General features: G+C 37.2%; 2 protein-coding genes and 1 long non-coding RNA gene across 3 annotated transcripts; 1 reads left to right on the top strand and 2 right to left on the bottom strand.

Annotated features, from left to right (window-relative positions):
- Positions 1-4,845, bottom strand: LOC136259441 (cAMP-dependent protein kinase catalytic subunit beta-like). Its single transcript, XM_066052927.1, has 8 exons — positions 4,714-4,845; positions 4,530-4,658; positions 4,361-4,459; positions 3,731-3,847; positions 3,152-3,247; positions 2,978-3,100; positions 2,755-2,919; positions 1-126 (listed from the first exon to the last, which is right to left on the bottom strand). Exons 1-8 carry the CDS (start codon positions 4,843-4,845, stop codon positions 1-3), a joined length of 987 nt encoding a protein of 328 aa, XP_065908999.1.
- Positions 4,846-6,670: 1,825 nt separating this feature from the next.
- Positions 6,671-18,488, bottom strand: LOC136259440 (cAMP-dependent protein kinase catalytic subunit beta-like). Its single transcript, XM_066052926.1, has 10 exons — positions 18,428-18,488; positions 9,691-10,004; positions 9,511-9,639; positions 9,355-9,453; positions 8,595-8,755; positions 8,502-8,550; positions 7,957-8,052; positions 7,739-7,904; positions 7,570-7,706; positions 6,671-6,892 (listed from the first exon to the last, which is right to left on the bottom strand). Exons 2-10 carry the CDS (start codon positions 9,949-9,951, stop codon positions 6,767-6,769), a joined length of 1,224 nt encoding a protein of 407 aa, XP_065908998.1. The 5' UTR covers positions 9,952-10,004; positions 18,428-18,488; the 3' UTR covers positions 6,671-6,766.
- Positions 18,489-19,836: 1,348 nt separating this feature from the next.
- On the top strand, positions 19,837-20,970 carry LOC136258001 (uncharacterized). The gene is made up of 3 exons (XR_010702501.1): positions 19,837-19,933; positions 20,595-20,659; positions 20,709-20,970. It is a non-coding gene; the product is annotated as an uncharacterized lncRNA (long non-coding RNA).
- The last annotated feature ends 687 nt before the right edge of the window (positions 20,971-21,657 follow it).

Here is a 21,657-nt window from a genome sequence, read left to right as displayed (position 1 = left end):
TTAGAAGTCCTCAAACTCTTTTGCATACAGTTCAGTGTCGGACTCTTCAATATCTTCTTCCTCAAAGTGATCAAAGTTGGTGCTGTCCCCAGCATTACCACAATGTGGTATATAGGGAGCCTTAACCTATAATGGTAATGGACTCTGTAAAATTATGAGAAACTGACCTCTTTACTAAAGTATTCTTTGCAGTTAGCTAGGATTTTTTCCTGTTACAGTGTAGTTTTTTCATACGTAGTTTATACTTTGCCAGAGGTATGTTATTTTACTCAACTATAAATTCAGTTGTTGTGCTACACCTTGACATTGTGTTTTATGATAAAATGGTAATGTGTTTAATGTGTATTCTATTTGAATAATTAACTGTAGTATCTCATACTTGAAAGGAAAATCTTTCAAGAGAATATTTCATTGTAACTTAACAAATGACGTATCCCTTTGCGTGGATTTAAATTTACTTTATAGCATTTAATTTACATAGATTTCTCCATTATATTATGTAAGCATTTATTTAATTTGATGTCCTACGTATTCTATGCATCTTAGAAAATTATTGTGCAAGTAGTTGGGTAAATTACCTACGTAGGTAATGCAGTTGCAACAATGCTAAATTTCACAGAGGAAATTCATCACTTTTGAAAGAGGGCATGGGCACCTTAAGGTTTTGTGTTTTACACACATTTTAAGTTTGATCAGGGATCATAGTAAAAATGTAGGGGTCACCTACACCTGCAGATATACTATATAGTGAACATTTAATTCCTACTTCAGTCATGCGTAATTTCACATACATAATTATAACCTGTATATAACAGAGGTCGGTCGGTATTAGGGTTCCCATGCAGACACTGGCTAATAATTCATTTACATTCCAGTCAAGCAAAAATATGAGTTTTACCCTAATATGACATTTAGCCAATCAGACTTCTACAACAGTACCATTCATCCACCCTTTAATATAAATCTCTTTAGCATTGTATATTCCATCATTAACTATTGCACGCTTTGACACATAACGACGTGGCAAGCATTTTGCATAATTATGACAATGAAGCACCAATTCTTATAGCATAATGTCATAAAAATGAGTCATGAAAATTTGAAAAAGGACAAAAGTTTACATGTACACATGCCAAACCCAGTCACATATAAAAGTTGTTTCAAATGAAGAACCCTAGCTCTATATGTATAAAATAGCATGAGTTTAGCTATTATAGTAAGTGAACTGGTTAGGAATTTTCATTCCTCATAAAGGCTTTCAAATCACTGAGATACGACCTACTCTGTGATGATGTGGTTCATAGGCGGATCTTGGAGACATTGTCGAAGGGGTCAAGGAGGGGGGGGGGGGGGGGGGGGCAAGACGTTTTTGGGTAAAACAGTTTTTATTCCATTAAGAGAAGAATGTAACTCTACTACACAAGTTATATTCATCTGCATAACTTTTTTCAGTATAGCTGGATGAATGATAGACATATAATTATTTTAAGACTCTAGCTGGAGAAACGTTTTAAAATTAGACCTCCAATAGGTTTGAATTTGAGAGCATTTTTGATAGCATTTAGTTAACAAAATGTATGTTTTGCAAAACATATAAAAATTAAGTAGCCTAACTTAAACCTGTTTGATGGTAAAGTAGTATTGTTATTTATAATTTGCAAAAATCATGACATTAGAATTACGACTGTTCTATTAGAGCAGTGACCGTTGTATTAGAGCAGTGACCGTTGTATTAGAGCAGCGACTGTTGTATTAGAGCAGTGACCGTTGTATTAGAGCATCTCAATCTTGGCACAAATATTCAAACTTATTTGCCTCATTTTCTTCACAGTGTACAGTTTACAACTGTAAAGTACAATTATAACCGTTGTCTTCTATTTGTTAATTGGCTTTATGCACTTTTGTATACAGCGTGAGTGCATGATTCCAGTTGCTGAAGTAAATATAGTACTGTAGGTCCAAAGGGGCAAGATGAGGGCTGGGGGCACCCCTCAGACCCGCCTATGACGTAGCTTATGTTCACATGCCCTATTTGTGGTGATTTGATTGAATTAATTTATGAAAACTACCCTCTGACCATTGGCAACTACCATTCTTCCTTGCCAGAGCTGTCAAATATGTAGCAGCAAAATTTAACACATGGATACAAATACAAAACACATGGCCCAAACACTTATCATGCTAAAATTAATATAAGTATTCTGCCTTCAAATTTAAAGCCCGGCTGGTATATATTCAATCTGAAACATTTGAGAATCATGTTGGACTAAACTGCTTCTACTTGTTCTCACCTGTCGTTTACTAAAAACTTTTTCAGATATAAAGCCATTCAAATTGTGGAATTCTTTACCATCTGAGCTTAAGGAAATCGGCACATATAATGATTTCTACTAGGACCACACTCCTTTCATTTGGTTTAACAATGTCACTGAAACAAAGTACTTACAAACTGTGCTACACTGTACACATGCTGTATAGGCTCTTGTCCTATATGTGTTTTAATTTTCTTATTGCATTAATGAATTTTTATGCCATTGCTAGGGGAACTTTTAAGCAACCTTTAATGATAGCAACTAAGAGCAGTGGCCTTAGAAACTAGCCATTAAGCATTGAGGACCCTCTGTATATGTGTTTGTGGCTATGTGGCAGTAAGCATTTTATAACCAAATGTTGCTACTGTTAGTCAGCTGTAAGTTATTTTTCTGTACTAATGGTAACAATTTTATGTGTAGCTATAGTACAGTGGCAACTTACCTCCCTGTTTTCAAGAGCAGTCCAGTTAATGGTGTCAAACCAGACATGATCCTTAATGTCTGCAGCTCCATTTTTGAGATTGCCAATACGCTTGGAAAGATCAACTTGGATTAGTTTTTCTAATAAATCTCTCAGATTTTCTGACATCATCATAGAAAAGTTTAGCTGTATGTAAATGTAAGTAGATAATGGAATATATACTATAAGCATAGTTAACACTTGCCTTGCATTCAACAATCCTTTTAAAGATGACATCATCACTGCTGCCATAAAACGGAGGGATCCCTCTCACCAGTTCATATGCTAGTATTCCCAAACTCCACCAATCTACTGAATGGTTGTAACCCTATACCATTGTACAAGTTTTCATATTAGTCTACCGACAGTCTATCTGCACCTTAAAAAGGATCATTTCTGGAGCAACATATTCAGGAGTCCCACACAATGTCCAAGTACGTCCAGTGAATTTCTTAGCATATCCCAAATCAGTCAACTATGAAAATGCTCCATACAATGTTATGGTTTACATATAAATTCATCGGTTATTATGTATGCACCTCTTGAAGGAGTAAATAAAGAAAAACAATTTCACAAAGTTCTCCACCAGACATGGTCATGATAAATCACATCACTTAGCTATAATATGAATATGGCAGAGCCTTTAATAGAAAGCCCTAATAATAAACCCCACAATAATAGCCCTTATGTGTTCATTGTTACCTGGCTTAACGGTGATACTTTTAGCATGCAATATACAGGTATTGGTGTGCTTTAACACTATGTCATAATTGTCAACATAAGTTGCACACTGCTAGCTACAAATACGCTTGCCTTGCAATATCCCATGTGATCCAGCATAATATTTTCTAGCTTAAAATCCCTGTATATGTGAGCAATGCTTGAAACAAAAGTTTTACAATCTTGACCTATACCTGTAGGCTATGTTGTTACTATGGAGATATTCTACTGCCAGTACCATCTGGGAGATACAGAACCTGGCATGGTCTTCATCCAAGTAGTGAACTCTTTGCATGTATGTAAACAAGTCACCACCCGGCACATAGTCCAGCAAATAGTACAGGTTACAATTATCCTATTGGAGTAGACCATTACACAATTGTTAACACTCTAAGTGTATAATATAACTGAAGGCAAATACCCTGAGGTGTTGTGTCATGTAGTGATACAACATGTCCTCTACCTACCAAGTGTTAACCTGTGAAGTATCTTTGTGATCCTCAACATTACATAGAATGTGGTAATCCACAGAGCTTTGTACTGTTAGGCTTCATAACACTCCATACCTGGTGTGCTGTGTGGGTGTGTATCACACAGGAATTTTAAATTGAATAAAATAATAATATCATTATACAGATGATCATGATTTGTAACAATTAGCTGAATCTGCACCTACGTATCATTATATGGATATAGGAAATTCGAAATCCTTTTATATTGTATGGAGCCACAGGTTATATAGATTTATGTTAAAATGTTTGCCTATAAAACTTGCAGTAATAGCTACAGTAGTTGTTGGAAATAAATCTATGTTGGTTGATTCCTACTAGTAAGTTTTATAATGTACAGATCATATGCATGCACATACCTTAAAACAATAGTGTAGATTCACCACATACTGACTTCTCAGTGACTGCAATACCTCCTTCTCATAGATAACATGTTTAATGTATTTCTCCTTCACAACCTGCAACCAAACAGAAGAGCTATTACTGTATCTACACATGATGGCAACACAGCCTTGCACAACACTGTACCTTTCTTTTGTTGACCACTTTCATAGCAAGGAATAGCTTAGACGTCTTATGTTGTACTAGGACCACTCTGCCAAAATGACCAACCCCTATTGTTCTAATCTTGTTATAGTCATTCACATTTGAAGAACCCTAAGTGATAAAGGCCAATAGCTACTGCATTATTGTTACCATTATTATGTAGTACTTTAAGATTTGCATCCAGGCTGGGAAGCTTCTCTTGTGGTTTAGAAATGACTTTATCTTCTAGGGAGTTAGAAACATCTCCATTATTAATATCTAGAACAGACACATCTTCGTTTGTCACAGTTGCATCCATATCTTCACTCTCGTAGCTCAAATACAGTAGACTGAATCTAGTTATATACTTTTATAATGAGTAGGATATCTTGTCAGGTCTTCTGAAAGTTACTTTACACTTAAAGTTGTGATGAGAAACACTTACGTGTTGTCACGTACATTACAATGCAGCTGAATTGCATCTATAAAATGGTTTGGATTCTTACAGTACATGGGATGACACCGCACACTCGTTACAAGAAATTTGAGACTGCTTTATTAGAGAGTTTTGATGATATTTAAAAATATTTCTCCTGTTGTCTTAAGAGTAATTCAGCAGGAAACCATATACTTGTAATTCCCTTACAGGTGGTCAGCTAGCAGCTTATTTAACTAATGAAAGCCATATAAGTTCCAAATATATTCATAAGAGGCCGTGCGAAGGCACATTGAATTTTTTCACAAGGCATTTTGTTAATGTGATTCATTATTGCAATGAATAATTTTACCTATATGTCAGCTTACATTACACTATAAGAGGACTGTAATAGCAGAGATCAAAGACACTTAGCTATGCTCTGATGCAGGCTGAAATAGTTTTAAAACTCTCTAATAGAGCATTCAATAATGACCTCCATTTCTTGTAATGGTACACATGTATAGATACAAGATTCCTGTACATCCAGGTCCATGTACATCACATGTACATGCAAAGAAAATTGTTGGTACAATTGTATTGATATGTAATACATCACATCGTCTGTGAAATTCTAGGCAATTAAAGTATGTGTCCCAATTATTTTGATAATATTATCATCTTTCAGCCATAGGATCACAACTTGATGGACCATTGGCGATATCTTAATGATATAACTCCAATGCATGTGATATTGATTTCATTCAAACAAATGCTCTGCTTATGGTACTTGCAGTTGTATACTCAGTGCCCCTCAACTGAATAAGAAATTTAATAATGTTGTTAGCGCTTTATGCCACATTTGAGTCAGGTTAGCTGACTAAGAAGTTTGGCAAAAGTTACTGTAAGGTCACATGTGACTTTTGTGAACTTGACAATTGAGGGCAAACTGATACAATTTGTAATCTTATCTTAGTGTTCCTTAGGCCAGTGACTAGTAAGTCTTGTAGGTACACACTGCATGCATATGTGCAGGTAGTAAATTATGCATATCCAGGTCAGTGGAAGAGGCCTGGGACTCTATGAAAACCCAGTTTCCACTATACACTTTACAGAGTCTGTAGCTAGATTGCTTTATGTTTCATAATATTATACTATGTTTGGTAAACTCCCTATGGTTAAATTTAAGGTGTGCTAGACAAAAGGATTTCTCAATGGATTGGAAAGTATTCCAGGAAGTTGTATTTGGTTAATCTGTAGCATATACATGTTGCTAGGAGTTATAAATATATTAATAGGTATTTGGTGCATATAAAGTCTCATTCAGTAGCAATTACCAATGCTGTTTAGACAGCAACAGACTATAATTTTACATATGTGAAACTGTGACAGTGTTCAGACTGAACCTCTTCTTCCATATCTTTGTCTCCTATACAAGTAGACAAAGAGGTTCAGTCTCATCAGCTGATATGCCATGAATACATTTTTGCTTTGCCAATTATGCGTACTATTTTTAATATATAATGGTTGACTGTTCTATTAGACTACTATTATAAGTTATTAGCAGCTTTTCAGCTCCATCTAAACCTTAAGCATATGATATGGAGGGAGAACCTTATCTCCACAATGAAAGGAGTGCACATAATCAGAGGAAATACATGAGCAAGTAAAATGGAGCTCCCAGCAATAATTGTGTCAGAGTCTGCTAACACAATTGGTGTATATATTTGAAAAATAAAATGTACACGTATTAAATACATGCATGATTATAATTATATTGTAATAAGCAATAAAATTAATGTCAAATTGTGGCGAATTGCATAGTTTAGAAGTCCTCAAACTCTTTTGCATACAGTTCAGTGTCAGACTCTTCAATATCTTCTTCCTCAAAGTGATCAAAGTTGGTGCTGTCCCCAGCATTACCACAATATGGAATGTATGGAGCCTTAACCTAATATGGTAATACGGTAAAAGTACAAGAAAGTTACCTTCCCCTAACTAAAATAATTTGTCCTAACTTTTTGGTTATTTTCTCCTTTGATTTCTCTTAGCCGCAGCCTATTTTGTTCAATGTTTTGCCAGAAGCATGCAGCTATATAGATGTACTACCCTTCAGCATTTTGCTTCTTTTATTGTGTGCCTGAAATAATTGTACAATCTGTTTGTTAGAGTATAAAAAATACAATCTTTCACTACAAATTAACAAAACAAAAAGAGAACTACAATGATCTTTAATCTTTGTGCAAATGCACGTGTAGTATTTGTTCTGTTTGCATGTTAGCAACTAGTTTTATGCTTATTAAGATCAAAAAACATCAGCATATAAATGATGTCAGAAATGTCTGTCTGTCTGACTAGAAATGAAGCCAGAGAAATAAAGTGGCTAAGTCACTTTTATGAAGTTGAACAAAACTGTCATTTTTGAGCTCTAGTTTCAAATTCCTAATTATTTCATCCTTGCATTTGTAATTTTATATAGCTTAACCATCTGGTATAGTGTTAATAAAATGGTGACTAGTCTACGTATGTATTTTAGGACTTTTTTTGCATAATAATAAAAGTTATTATTATAGCTAATACCTGTAGGTCATTGTAATGTGCTAAAATGCTAAAAGTACAGCAACTTACCTCCTTGTTTGCAAGAGCAACCCAGTTGATCTTGTCAAACCAGACATGGTCCTTGATGTCAGTAACTCCATTTTTAAGGTTGCCAATACGTTTTGAAAGATCAACTTGGATTAGTCTCCCAAGCAAATCTTTCAAACTTGCTGACATCAGAAAGGAAAACTGCAGCTACAAATGCAAACGGAGTGATGGTAACATTCATTTTTGCTACTTGCCTTGCATTCAACAATCCTTTTAAAGATGACATCATCACTGCTGCCATAAAATGGAGGGATCCCTCTCACCATTTCATATGCTAGTATTCCCAAACTCCACCAATCTACCGAGTGGTTGTAACCCTAAAATGGCATAACCTTACTACTCCCATACATATCAATATTCTGATCGCACTCTATGAAGGATCATTTCTGGAGCAACATATTCAGGAGTCCCACATAATGTCCAAGTGCGTCCAGTAAATTTTTTGGCATACCCAAAGTCAGTCAGCTATATTAAAATCTACTGTAATGTTCTGTACAATAATATAGTGACATATGTCATATTGTAAACCTCTTAATGAAGTCGCAGGAATATGATATGCAAATTTTTTACAAAACGTGCTCATCATTATTCCATTTAAAGGGAAAATTTGGTGGGGGCAGGGTAAACTTTGGTGAATAACATGATAAACTTTTTATGGCAAAATAAACTTGGACCAAATTTAAGCTCAATTTTTAGCTATTAAAATACTCTGTAAATTTTGCAGATTTGTAGCAAATTGATTTGCCAAAGTTTCACCCTGCCAAAGTTTCCAGCATACTGTAACACTATGCAGTGTTTAACTCTATCTCTCTAGAGTGCCTAGTTACATTTTCTTCATACAATGCTGTATGATTTATCGCTGGGTAAAGAGGAATATTAATCCCATGTCATGTCATATTGTCATATCTGCTTACCTTACAATAGCCGATATGATCAAGCAAAATATTCTCTAGCTTAAAATCCCTGTACATGTATAGGTAAGCAAAATCTCTACCGCAATGATTTACCTGTAGGCGATATTGTTACTATGGAGATATTCTACTGCCAGTACCATCTGGGAGATGTAGAACCTGGCATGGTCTTCATCCAAGTAGTGAACTTTTTCCATGTATGTAAACAAGTCACCACCCGGCACATAGTCCAGCAAATAGCATAGATTACAGTTATCCTATTAGGGTAGATCATCACACAATAATCACATAATGTATATTCGTAATTGTTTATAATTTAATAACTGTCTACTAAGGACCTGCAAGGGAGCCTGTGGAGCTGTGAGTCAGAAACTTGTAACCAAATCCAGTAAAAATTTTCAGACCAGATGATAACTTGCAGCCTAGGCAAGTGTCTGAGGAGACACTGTACTGTCTGAGATCTATAAGATATGAACCACCTGAGGTGTTATGTTGTATGGTGATATAGCACGTCCTCTACCTACCAACTGTAGGGCTGTGAAGTGTCTTTCATATCCTCTACATTACATAAAACTTGGCAATACACAGGGCTTCACACTGCCAGGTTTCATTACATTCCTTAACATATTTAGCGCTTTTCTTGTGGTAAGAACTGTGGCTATCACAAAGATGTTTAGAAAATTAATGTAGATTGATTGTAATTTGTCTAATATTGAGAAGCAGTTATCCCTTTTTAATGAACACTCAGGAACCACAAACTAGCTTTGCAGTAATACTTAACATGTAACAACATTTGTTTGCAATATAATTTATGTCTGTACTTTATAGAAATTTGATAATAATATATTATATGTACCTTAAAACAATAGTGTAAATTCACCACATACTGACTTCTGAGTAACTGCAATACCTCCTTCTCATAGATAGCATGTTTAATGTACTTCTCCTTCACAACCTGCAGTCCGAAGGGTTATCACACTATCCTTATTTCAGCAATACAGTCATGAAATACCTTTCTTTTGTTAACCACTTTCATAGCAAGGAAAAGGCCAGTTCTCTTGTGCTGAACTAAAGCCACTCTGCCAAAATAGCCAACCCCAATTGTTCTGATTTTATCAAAGTTGTTCACACTTGGTGGACCCTAAAAACAAAATAGCTAGTGTCACTGTTTGACTCATATAGTAACTACTACCTCAAGATATGCTTCCACACTAGCTAGCTTCTCTGGTGGTTTAGAAATGACTCTGTCTTCAAGGGGGATAGAAGCATCTTCAACATTATTACCCTCAACAGGAAATTTTTTACTGATCACACTTGTATCCAGGTCTCTATTCTTATCCATAATGGATAATATGTAGCTTAAAATAGTGACACTGTCAACTGAATCAATTTTATATAATGTTAGAATGAGTGGGAAATTGTCAGGTCTTTTAAAAATCACTTTACACTTCATGTTGTAGAGAGAAACCCTTACCAGTTGTCACATAAGCAAATGCTTCTAAAATACTGTTAGAATATATTATGACTTCAGGTCCAAATTGACATAGCTCTATATAAAATAATAGTACTACAGTGTATGCTCAGATGCATGCCTGTAGCTACATCACAGAGTTTTTTTTGTGACGTAGAAATATTTCTACGTCATATTTCTACGTCATACAATCTATTAAAATTCACTGTTCAATACGGTTCTTGCAGTTCTTGTATAGTCTTAACCCACAATTATGGCTATTAAGAGGCAAGGAAATGTGTCACTATTGCCAACTAGCACAATCAACACAATTAACACAATCAGTTAACAAATTAAATAATAAGCAGCAAACCAGCGATATTTGTCCTTGTAGCAATTTCCAAATTTAATATCTAGAAATGCTTTAAATCTAAGAAGGTTAACTCTTCTTTACAACAATGGCTCCATTATCAGAATTACTGGTAGACCAATCCCGATCACTGGTTCACAGAACACATGCAGCCACCATACCATAGAACACATGTCTACCATGAAAGTATTTAATATCAGGAGAAGAGTATGTGTACACCTCGCTAATATCAGTAAATGTTAGTGGCCTCAGTAACTGAAGTGAAGTGGATGTTAATGATATGTAAGATAATAACAAGCACTACAATAAAATGTGTATTTGTGCATCTGTGATGAACTCTAAATGTGATGTACATAAAATGTGCTTCAGTGAAGTATGTGATGTGTAGGAGATGATAGTTCACATTTGCTAATAATGTGGCAATCTGAATCATCATCTCCTACACATCACATATGTCACAAACCAGGAGTACATGCTATGTATAACACATTTACAGTGTTAAATATTATCTAATCCAAAACAGCCAAGCTGTAAAAAAAGTGTGTGGCCCTCAGAAAGGCTATGGTGAAAAAAAATGTGAAATCCAAGGTGGTGGCCAAGAAATGGCTGTGATGGTAGGTTAATGGTAAAAATTTTAATAATGACAATTCAGGTGTGAAGCGGCACAAAAATTCACCTGAATTGTCGTTATTAAAATTTTTACCATTAACCTACCATCACAGCCATTTCTTGGCCGCCACCTTGGATTTCACATCTTTTTTCACCATAGCCTTTCTGAGGGCCGCACACTTTTTTTACAGCTTGGCTGTTTTGGATTAGATTTCATTTCTTTTTGTATTTGTATACCCCAAAGCCAGCTTATGGCCAGCTTTGGGACTTTTTTAACCTATGTTTTTTTTCTTTACTACAGGAAGAAGAAAAGATGAAGTAGATGTACTTTAAATATTTTATCAGTAAATGTACAAATTATATATATAATACATATGTGACTGGATTTGCGAAAAGGGACCTTCCACACACATCCAATTTGCCAACTTTGACAATTGATAACTTCAGACTGGAAAGAGCTATTGCCTTGAAATTTGGGCAGTGGTGATTTCTTTGCAGCTGAACTCTCTACATGGTGGTTTCTTTGTAGCTGAACTCTCTACAAGGTAATTTCTTCTAGCTGATCTCTCTACAAGGAGATTTGTTTGTAGCTGAATTATCTACAAGGTAACTTCTTCTAGCTGATCTCTCTACAGGGTGATTTGTTCGTAGCTGAATTCTGTACAGGTGATTTGTTTGCAGCTGAGCTCTTTACAAAATGGTTTCTTTGTAGCTGAACTCTCTACAAGGTAACTTTTTCTAACTGATCTTTCTACAGGGCAATTTGTTTGTGGCAGAATTTTATACAGGGTGATTTCTTTGCAGCTGAACTCTCTACATGGTGGTTTCTTTGTAGCTGAACTCTCTACAAAGTAATTTCTTCTAGCTGATCTCTCTACAGGGTGATTTGTTTGTAGCTGAATTCTGTACAGGTGATTTGTTTGCAGCTGAGCTCTCTACTTGGTGGTTTCTTTGTAGCTGAACTATGTACAAGGTAATTTCTTCTAGCTGATCTCTCTACAGGGTGATTTGTTTGTAGCTGAATTCTGTACAGGTGATTTGTTTGCAGCTGAGCTCTAAACAGAATGGTTTCTTTGTAGCTGAACTCTCTACAAGGTAACTTTTCTAGCTGATGTCTCTACAAGGTGACTAGTTTGTAGCTGAACTCTCTACATGGTGGTTTCTTTGTAACTGAACTTTATACAAGGTGACTTCTTCTAGCTGATCTTTCTACAGGGTGATTTGTTTGTAGCTGAACTCTCTACAAGGTAACTTCTTCTAGCTGATCTCTCTACAGGGAGATTTGTTTGTAGCTGAACTCTCTATAGGTGATTTGTTTGAAGCTGAACTCTCTAAATGATGGTTTCTTTGTAGCTGAACTCTCTACAAGTTAAATTCTTCTAGCTGATTTCTCTACAGGGTGATTTGTTTGTAGCTGAACTATCTACAAGATAACTTCTTCTAGCTGATCTCTCTACATGGTGATTTGTTTGTAGCTGAATTCTGTATAGGTGATTTGTTTGCAGCTGAGCTCTTTAAATAATGGTTTCTTTGTAGCTGAACTCTCTCAAGGTAACTTCTTCTAGCTGATGTCTTTACAGGGTCACTAGTTTGTAGCTGAATTCTCTACATGGTGGTTTCTTTGTAACTGAACTCTCTACAAGGTAATTTTTTCTAGCTCATCTTTCTACAGGGTGATTTATTTGTAGCTGAATTCTGTACAGGTGATTTGTTTGCAGCTGAGCTCTTTAAAGAATGGTTTCTTTGTAGCTGAACTCTCTACAAGGTAACTTCTTCTAGCTGAAGTCTCTACAAGGTCACTAGTTTGTAGCTGAGCTCTCTACATGGTGGTTTCTTTGTAACTGAACTCTCTACAAGGTGACCTCTTCTAGCTGATCTTTCTACAGGGTGATTTGTTTGAATCTGAACTCTCTACAAGGTAACTTCTTCTAGCTGATCTCTCTACAGGGAGATTTGTTTGTAGCTGAACTCTCTACATGATGGTTTCTTTGTAGCTGAACTCTCTACAAGGTAACTTCTTCTAGCTAATCTCTCTACAGGGAGATTTGTTTGTAGCTGAACTCTCTACATGATGGTTTCTTTGTAGCTGAACTCTCTGCAAGGTAATTTCTTCTATTGATCTCTCCACAGGGCGATTTGTTTGTTGTAGCTGAACTCTCTACATGGTGGTTTCTTTGTAGCTAAACTCTACAAGGTGATTTTTTCTAGCTGAACTATCTCTTTCCATAGTTGCATGAACTCCCTACAAGGTAACTTCTTCTAGCTGATCTCTCTACAGGGTGACTTGTGTGTAGCTGATCTCTATACAGGTTTCTTATTTCTAGCTGATCTCTTCAATTCTCTTCAGGGTGACTGCTCTATTAGGATGCATGACTGCTCTATTAGAGTATCTCGATCTCGCACTTGCTGCACCAAGTTGGATTTCGTGTTATAACTCCGTGGCTTTAAGTCTGATTCTTCTACACCATTGATGAGCCTTTCTAAGATGATTACTCCATCTGTACAACGATTTTCAAAGCATTACCCCAAGCGGTTTATCTGGTAGGCGTGGCAAGCAGTCGTTTTTTTATTAGCTAATCTCGATTGCATAATTGTTACACACTGTTGGTTTTTTCGTTGTATCTTCCTGTTTTTTAGCTCGATTTCTTTCAAACCACAGAAGGTTTGAGGTTCAATAGTTAACCTATTCACCCACCGATTTTCAGCTTCTTCCCATACGCGGTTTACCCTGTAGGTGTGACAACATATTGGTGTTATTTTTCGTGAATAATCGCTCATAACTCTTTGCCTGTTTATCGTATTCCAGCCAAAGTTGGTACCGAGATGCGCCCTTATACCCCCCTTCTGTGTGCCAAATTTCAAGGCAATCGGATATGGCGTTCGAGTTTTATAGCAGTTTTTGTAAGTGTGCGACAAGAAAAAGAAAAATAAGAAAAAAAAACGAAGAAACTGAGCCAATTTTTGAAGTCGCATATCTCGGGAACGCGCGAAGCGATTTCGCTCAAATTTGGAATGTGGAGTGCTGCAGTTGGAGGGCATGTCCACAGCAAAAATCGTCTTGTTTCATCAAGGAAGCACAGAGCTACGGAGATGCGAAAATTGCGTTTTCTTTCTTCCTGTCAATATACTCACGGGTGTTACGCGCCGGCTTCTTGGGCCGCACGACACACTACCGTGTGTCTTGATTATTGCATTTGCACTGGAATGATGTTACGAGAAATGAACCATTCGTACAGTGTAGCTTTAAAAATATATCTATCTAATCCAAAACAGCCAAGCTGTAAAAAAAAGTGTGCGGCCCTCAGAAAGGCTATGGTGAAAAAAGATGTGAAATCCAAGGTGGCGGCCAAGAAATGGCTGTGATGGTAGGTTAATGGTAAAAATTTTAATAATGACAATTCAGGTAAATTTTGTGAAGCGGCACAAAATTTCACCTGAATTGTCGTTATTAAAATTTTTACCATTAACCTACCATCACAGCCATTTCTTGGCCGCCACCTTGGATTTCACATCTTTTTTCACCATAGCCTTTCTGAGGGCCGCACACTTTTTTTTACAGCTTGGCTGTTTTGGATTAGATTTCATTTCTTTTTGTATTTGTATACCCCAAAGCCGGCCTATGGCCAGCTTTGGGAATTTTTTAACCTATGTTTTTTTCTTTACTACAGGAAGAAGAAAAGATGAAGTAGATGCACTTTAAATATTTTATCAGTAAATGTACAAATTATATATACGTGACCGGATTTGCGAAAAGGGGTCTTCCACACATATCCAATTTACGAACTTTGGCAGTTCATAATGTCAGATAGGAAAATAGCATTGCCTTGAAATTTGGACAGTGATGAGTAACAACATAGGTTAATGCATGAACAAAATTTCAGGTTAGTATCTTCTTTGAGCACAAAGGTATGGTCATTCAAGTTCATAGAATTGGATGTGTGTGGAAGACCCTTTTTCGTAAATCCGGTCACATATACTACATATGTGACCGGATTTGCGAAAAGGGGCCTTCCACACATCCAATTTGCCAACTTTGACAATTGATAACTTCAGATTGGAAAGAGCTATTGCCTTGAAATTTGGGCAGTGGTGATTTCTTTGCAGCTGAACTCTCTACATGATGGTTTCTTTGTAGCTGAACTCTCTACAAGATAATTTCTTCTAGCTGATCTCTCTACAGGGTGATTTGTTTGTATAGCTGAACTATCTACAAGGTAACTTCTTCTAGCTGATCTCTCTACAGGGTGATTTGTTTGTAGCTGAATTCTGTACAGGTGATTTGTTTGCAGCTGAGCTCTTTACGGTTTCTTTGTAGCTGAACTCTCTACAAAGTAACTTCTTCTAACTGATCTTTCTACAGGGTGATTTGTTTGTAGCTGAACTATCTACAAGGTAATTTCTTCTAGCTGATCTCTCTACAGGGTGATTTGTTTGTAGCTGAATTCTGTACAGGTGATTTGTTTGCAGCTGAGCTCTTTACAGAATGGTTTCTTTGTAGCTGAACTCTCTACAAGGTAACCTTTCTAGCTGATGTCTCTACAAGGTGACTAGTTTGTAGCTGAACTCTCTACATGGTGGTTTCTTTTTGTAACTGAACTTTCTACAAGGTGACTTCTTCTAGCTGATCTTTCAATAGGGTGGTTTGTTTGTAGCTTCACTCTCTACAAGGTAACTTCTTCTAGCTGATCTCTCTACAGGGAGATTTGTTTGTAGCTGAACTCTCTACAGGTGATTTGTTTGTAGCTGAATTCTGTACAGGTGATTTGTTTGCAGCTGAGCTCTTTACAGAATGGTTTCTTTGTAGCTGAACTCTCTAAAAGGTAACTTCTTCTAACTGATCTTTCTACAGGGTGATTTGTTTGTAGCTGAACTATCTACATGGTAATATCTTCCAGCTGATCTCTCTACAGGGTGATTTGTTTGGAGCTGAATTCTGTACAGGTGATCTGTTTGCAGCTGAGCTCTTTACAGAATGGTTACTTTGTAGCTGAACTCTCTACAAGATAATTTCTTCTAGCTGATCTCTCTACAGGGAGATTTGTTTGTAGCTGAACTCTCTACAAGGTAACTTTTCTAGCTGATGTCTCTACAAGGTGGATAGTTTGTAGCTGAACTCTCTACATGGTGGTTTCTTTGTAACTGAAATTTCTACAAGGTGACTTCTTCTAGCTGATCTTTCAATAGGATGATTTGTTTGTAGCTTCACTCTCTACAAGGTAACTTCTTCTAGCTGATCTCTCTACAGGGAGATTTGTTTGAAGCTGAACTTTCTAAATGATGGTTTCTTTGTAGCTGAACTCTATACAAGGTAATTTCTTCTAGCTGATCTCTCTACAGGGAGATTTGTTTGTAGCTGAACTCTCTACAGGTGATTTGTTTGAAGCTGGACTTTCTAAATGATGGTTTCTTTGTAGCTAAACTCTCTACAAGGTAATTTCTTCTAGCTGATCTCTCTACAGGATGATTTGTTTGAAGCTGAACTTTCTAAATGATGGTTTCTTTGTAGCTGAACTCTCTACAAGGTAATTTCTTCTAGCTGATCTCTCTACAGGGAGATTTGTTTGTAGCTGAACTATCTACAAGGTAACTTCTTCTAGCTGATCTCTCTACTGGGTGATTTGTTCATAGCTGAATTCTGTACAGGTGATTTGTTTGCAGCTGAGCTCTTTACAAAATGGTTTCTTTGTAGCTGAACTCTCTACAAGGTAACTTCTTCTAACTGATCTTTCTACAGGGCAATTTGTTTGTGGCAGAATTTTATACAGGGTGATTTCTTTGCAGCTGAACTCTCTACATGGTGGTTTCTTTGTAGCTGAACTCTCTACAAGGTAACTTCTTCTAGCTGATCTCGCTACAGGGTGATTTGTTTGTAGCTGAACGATCTACAAGGTAACTTCTTCTAGCTGATCTCTCTACAGGGTGGTTTCTTTGTAGTTGAACTCTCTACAAGATAACTTCTTCTTAGACTAGCTGATCTCTCTACAGGGTGATTTGGTTGTAGCTGAACAATCTACAAGGTAACTTCTTCTAGCTGATCTCTCTACAGGGTGGTTTCTTTGTAGCTGAACTCTCTAAAAGGTAACTTCTTCTAACTGATCTTTCTACAGGGCAATTTGTTTGTGGCTGCATTTTCTACAGGGTGATTTCTTTGCAGCTGAACTCTCTACATGGTGGTTTCTTTGTAGCTGAACTCTCTACATGGTGGTTTCTTTGTAGCTAAACTCTATACAAGGTAATTTTTTCTAGCTGAACTATCCATTTCCATAGTTGCATGAACTCCCTACAAGGTAACTTCTTCTAGCTGATCTCTCTACAGGGTGACTTGTGTGTAGCTGATCTCTATACAGGTTTCTTGTTTCTAGCTGATCTCTTGAATTCTCTTCAGGGTGACTGCTCTATTAGGATGCATGACTGCTCTATTAGAGTATCTCGATCTCGCACTTGCTGCACCAAGTTGGATTTCGTGTTATAACTCCGTGGCTTTAAGTCTGATTCTTCTATACCATTGATGAGCCTTTCTAAGATGATTACTCCATCTGTACAACGATTTTCAAAGCATTACCCCAAGCGGTTTATCTGGTAGGCGTGGCAAGCAGTCGTTATTTTTATTAGCTAATCGCGATTGCGTAATTGTTACACACTGCTGGTTTTTTCGTTGTATCTTCCTGTTTTTTAGCTCGATTTCTTTCAAACCACAAAAGGTTTGAGGTTCAATAGTTAACCTATTCACCCACCGATTTTCAGCTTCTTCCCATACGCGGTTTACCCTGTAGGCGTGACAACATATTGGTGTTAATTTTCGTGAATAATCGCTCATAACTCTTTGCCTGTTTATCGTATTCCAGCCAAAGTTGGTACCGAGATGCGCCTTTATATCCCCCTTCTGTGTGCCAAACTTCAAGGCAATCGGATATGGCGTTCGAGTTTTATAGCAATTTTTGTAAGTGTGCGACAAGAAAAAGAAAAATAAGAAGAAAAAAAACGAAGAAACTGAGCCAATTTTTGAAGTCGAATATCTCGGGAACGCGCGAAGCGATTTCGCCCAAATTTGGAATGTGGAGTGCTGCAGTTGGGGGGAATGTCCACAGCAAAAATCGTCTTGTTTCATCAAGGAAGCACAGAGCTACAGAGGTGCGAAAATTGCGTTTTCTTTCTTCCTGTCAATATACTCACGGGTGTTACGCGCCGGCTTCTTGGGCCGCACGACACACTACCGTGTGTCTTGATCTACCACATTTTACTACCAACACAAAAGCTATTAGAAACAATGAAATAGCAACAGCATGGCAACAATGGATGAACAGCTGATCAATACCACTCAAGGCCTTTTCACACTTAATGCGCATTGAATGCGGATCCAGCTGTGGTCAGACTGAGAGTGGATCGAATGCGCATCAATCCATTTCACACTACGTGTGTAGTAACTGAATTCAATTCGCTTTCATATCATGTGATTAATTACCCAATTACGTAACAAAAACTTAAATGGCATTGTACTACCTTCTTCGTATTCCTTGTAGTCAGAAAAGTATTCGCAGCGAAGTAGTTTCATAAGTAGATACTTCGTTTGGCGTGCGCGCCCGTAACATGGGCTTACGAATAAATACGTCATAAACATTATGTTTAAAGCCTTTGATCTTGTATGGCTTCTTAATCAACAACCCAGGATTCAGCTCAACGCGAACGTACTATAGCTACACAATACTATGATGTTGGCAGTGGTTAAATCCTTTGGAATACTGCAGCTTTTTTTGTTTTCTGAACTGGTGACTGCTACTGAGGAATGTGGTGAGTATCAGTTTCAATATCCCTTCTACCCTGGTGAGTCATGTAAGGAGATTTACAATATGAATCCAGAAAGCCGTAACTTGTCAGGATACTACTGGGTCCTAGCTATAGATGGTCCCAGCAAGGTGTATTGTGCAATGAATTACACTGGATCTTGCTTGGACACTTATAACAATCATCCTGAAATCCGTGACAAGTCCGGATATTATCGTGTTAATAACAACCAGTGGAGATATTGTGAAATGTCAGCACTAGCTACCTGTATTGCTGGGGCCACTACAGGAGGATGGAGAAGAATTGCTAGCATCAACATTACTGCAGGAGATCCCTGTCCTAGTGGGTGGCGCAGAAGTACCCATTCTGGTGTTAGCTACTGTCGTGTGGTTAGTGATGCATTTGCTCAACATGCTTGCTCTTCAACTCATTTCTCTACCAGTGGGACTAGCTACCAGAGAGTGTGTGGGAGAGCAAAGGGATATCACAAGGGTGAAACATCAGCTTTCTTTGGAAATGTTAACTGGGGTGTACCCATTGATAGTTCCTATGCTGATGGTTTATGCATTACTTACGATGACCCACGTCAGCACATTTGGACATATGCTGCTGGAGGGGGAGATAGTAACATTCCTAATGTTTATAATTGTCCTTGTAATGGTAATGGAACATCCCCATCTTTTGTTGGTAATGACTACTACTGCTCATGGAGCAACACAGCACCACTTCATACCAGTACTTTCAACTTAAATGACCCATTGTGGGATGGAACCGGCTGTGTCCTCAGTTCCTGCTGTGACAATCCTGCTCAACCTTGGTTTTACCGTGAGTTAAGTGGGGCTACTACGAGTGATATAGAAGCCAGGTTGTGCTCATTTAGTGGATTTGCTTACAGAGCTGTGTTGCTTGTTGAACTAGAGCTGTATGTTCAATAACATTGTGCTTTATATATCAGTATATATATATATATAAGATGTGTGCTGGGTTGTACAGTTTGTAATTGCAGGTCATCCCGCCTAGCAGATATTAGCTAAGCTCAGTGGTGCCACATCAAGTGGTCAAACCACAGAAGGCATCCAGATGTTATGGTTACATATTTATCACTTAGATTGATACCAGGGGCGGATCTAGGATTTTTTGAAAGGGAGGGCTAAGCTGGACAGGGACATAGGTATAGCTAGCCAGACATTAGATTACACCAAGCCTTCTCACAACGCCCTAGTGGTAAGATTCATGTACGTAGTATCCATGTTCAAATTAGCTATTTGGTATAATGACTAGCTACATTAGTGCAGCCTAGGGGTCTGGGGGCATGCCCCCCAAGAAAGATTTGAAAATTAGGCCCTCTGAAGGTGAATCTGAGAGTGTTTTTAGCAGTTTTTCAGTGGAAAATAATGGAATTTCAGTTTATCAAAACACTTACTTTTCCATTAAATCAAGACTGATTGCAATATACATTGAGTAGTTATGCATACATAATAATCTTTTCATTTGTAGCTACCAAGCATTTAGATATAGATAGTATATACCATAATGCATCAGCTCCTCTTCAACAGCCTCAACTGTCTTTCTTACTGATAAAAATGATGTTGGATCCCACTGGAAGGTTGGAGGTGCATGGGTTGTTTCACAAGTTGTGATATCTTAGTAGTAGCTAATTAAATTTTAAGTTCACATCAATAAGATTATAGCTAATTCACTTTAATTCACACTCTCAAAGTATTACAAACAGCACACATTTATATAGTCACACTAAGAGAATGTTCTAGAACTACAAAGGAAATTAAAAGTTACTAAAATAAGTATCAAGTACAAGAAACTAAAAATAGCTAATTTTATTCATGAACATTAGTCTACATACTTACAGATTATTATCTCTATATAGTTCAAAGTCTACAATACCACATCTCCCTCTGTCAAGAGTGACTTTGTCCATCAAAGTTAATTAGTGTAAGATGGTCAGGAGGTCGACGTTGTTGTAATGGATAATGTCTTTCAGGAGGTTCTGTTGTAGCTGGATTAGTGGTATGTTGTTCAGTGGTAGTTTCAGAGACAGTGGTATCCTCTGGTGGTGAATAAGGATAAGTGTCAATGTCAATAGTGTCAGATGAGGTGGTAGCAGGTGTGGCTATAGCCTTTGGAGTGACTATCCTATGACGTAGTTGGTCTATGTGACGTTTGACAGTTCTGCCATTATTAATTGCAACACTAAAAGTCACTGGACCCAGTTTCTGTAGAATCACACCAGGTATCCATTTGTGTGGTCCATTGTATTCTCGTAGGGGTTCACAGTGATTGGAGGCATTACAAATTTGTAACTGTTTCCACGAGTGACTCTATAGCTAGGTGCTAGTGTGATATAATCTGGTATGGGTAATTCAACAAGCTTGTTACAGGGAAACAATTTGAAAACAAACCGGCAAAAAATAAAACTGAAACAAAATAAAAAAAATAAAAACCCACAATGTATAAATTTAAGTGTCTGATTACCTTGTTAGGCTATTGAAAGTGTTTCGTGTTTGCTGGATGGTTCTGCAAGCTGATGTGTTGTTTGGCACTCCTAAAACAGGTAGCTTTAATGGACAGTTTAATGCCGGTCAAGGCAATGTTTATAACATACGTATGATTGGTATGAAGTGTGATACAGGGGTTCATAAACAAAATTACTTTTTCCCTCATAACTCGACAAAATGGAAATGTTATAAATATCTCCTATTCCCCGTTTACTAAACGTCGGTGATGAAATTTATTGTACCTGGCCCTGGGTTTTGCATTATTCACGTGAGCGTATCGATTTTACTGTAAGGCCAGGCCAAGATGATTCACAGTTTATCGTCACCGCCCGCATGGGATTTTAGGAATAGAGCAATAATTTCATTCTTCATTATTTCTCACGTGATAATCATTGTTTACACTCTCGAACTGATTTTTGTGTATTGACTCTATTG

Source organism: Dysidea avara, chromosome 6 (assembly GCF_963678975.1).
Source record: "Dysidea avara chromosome 6, odDysAvar1.4, whole genome shotgun sequence".
NCBI lineage: Eukaryota > Metazoa > Porifera > Demospongiae > Dictyoceratida > Dysideidae > Dysidea > Dysidea avara.
This window is presented reverse-complemented; position numbering and strand designations above follow the sequence as displayed.

Bases quoted from the DNA above. Each gene is read 5' to 3' on its own strand.
- LOC136259441 (XM_066052927.1), bottom strand. From the start codon at position 4,845: ATGGATGCAACTGTGACAAACGAAGATGTGTCTGTTCTAGATATTAAT. The intron at 2,920-2,977 runs GCAAGTGTTAAC...ATTTACATACAG, and splicing joins AAAGGATTGTTGAATGCAAG to CTAAACTTTTCTATGATGAT. The intron at 127-2,754 runs GTAAGTTGCCAC...TTACCATTATAG, and splicing joins CTGCTCTTGAAAACAGGGAG to GTTAAGGCTCCCTATATACC.
- LOC136259440 (XM_066052926.1), bottom strand. From the start codon at position 9,951: ATGAAGTGTAAAGTGATTTTTAAAAGACCTGACAATTTCCCACTCATT. The intron at 8,756-9,354 runs GTACATATAATA...CTACCCTAATAG, and splicing joins ATTTACACTATTGTTTTAAG to GATAACTGTAATCTATGCTA. The intron at 7,707-7,738 runs GTAGCTGCAGTT...TGATGTCAGCAA, and splicing joins CCATCACTCCGTTTGCATTT to GTTTGAAAGATTTGCTTGGG.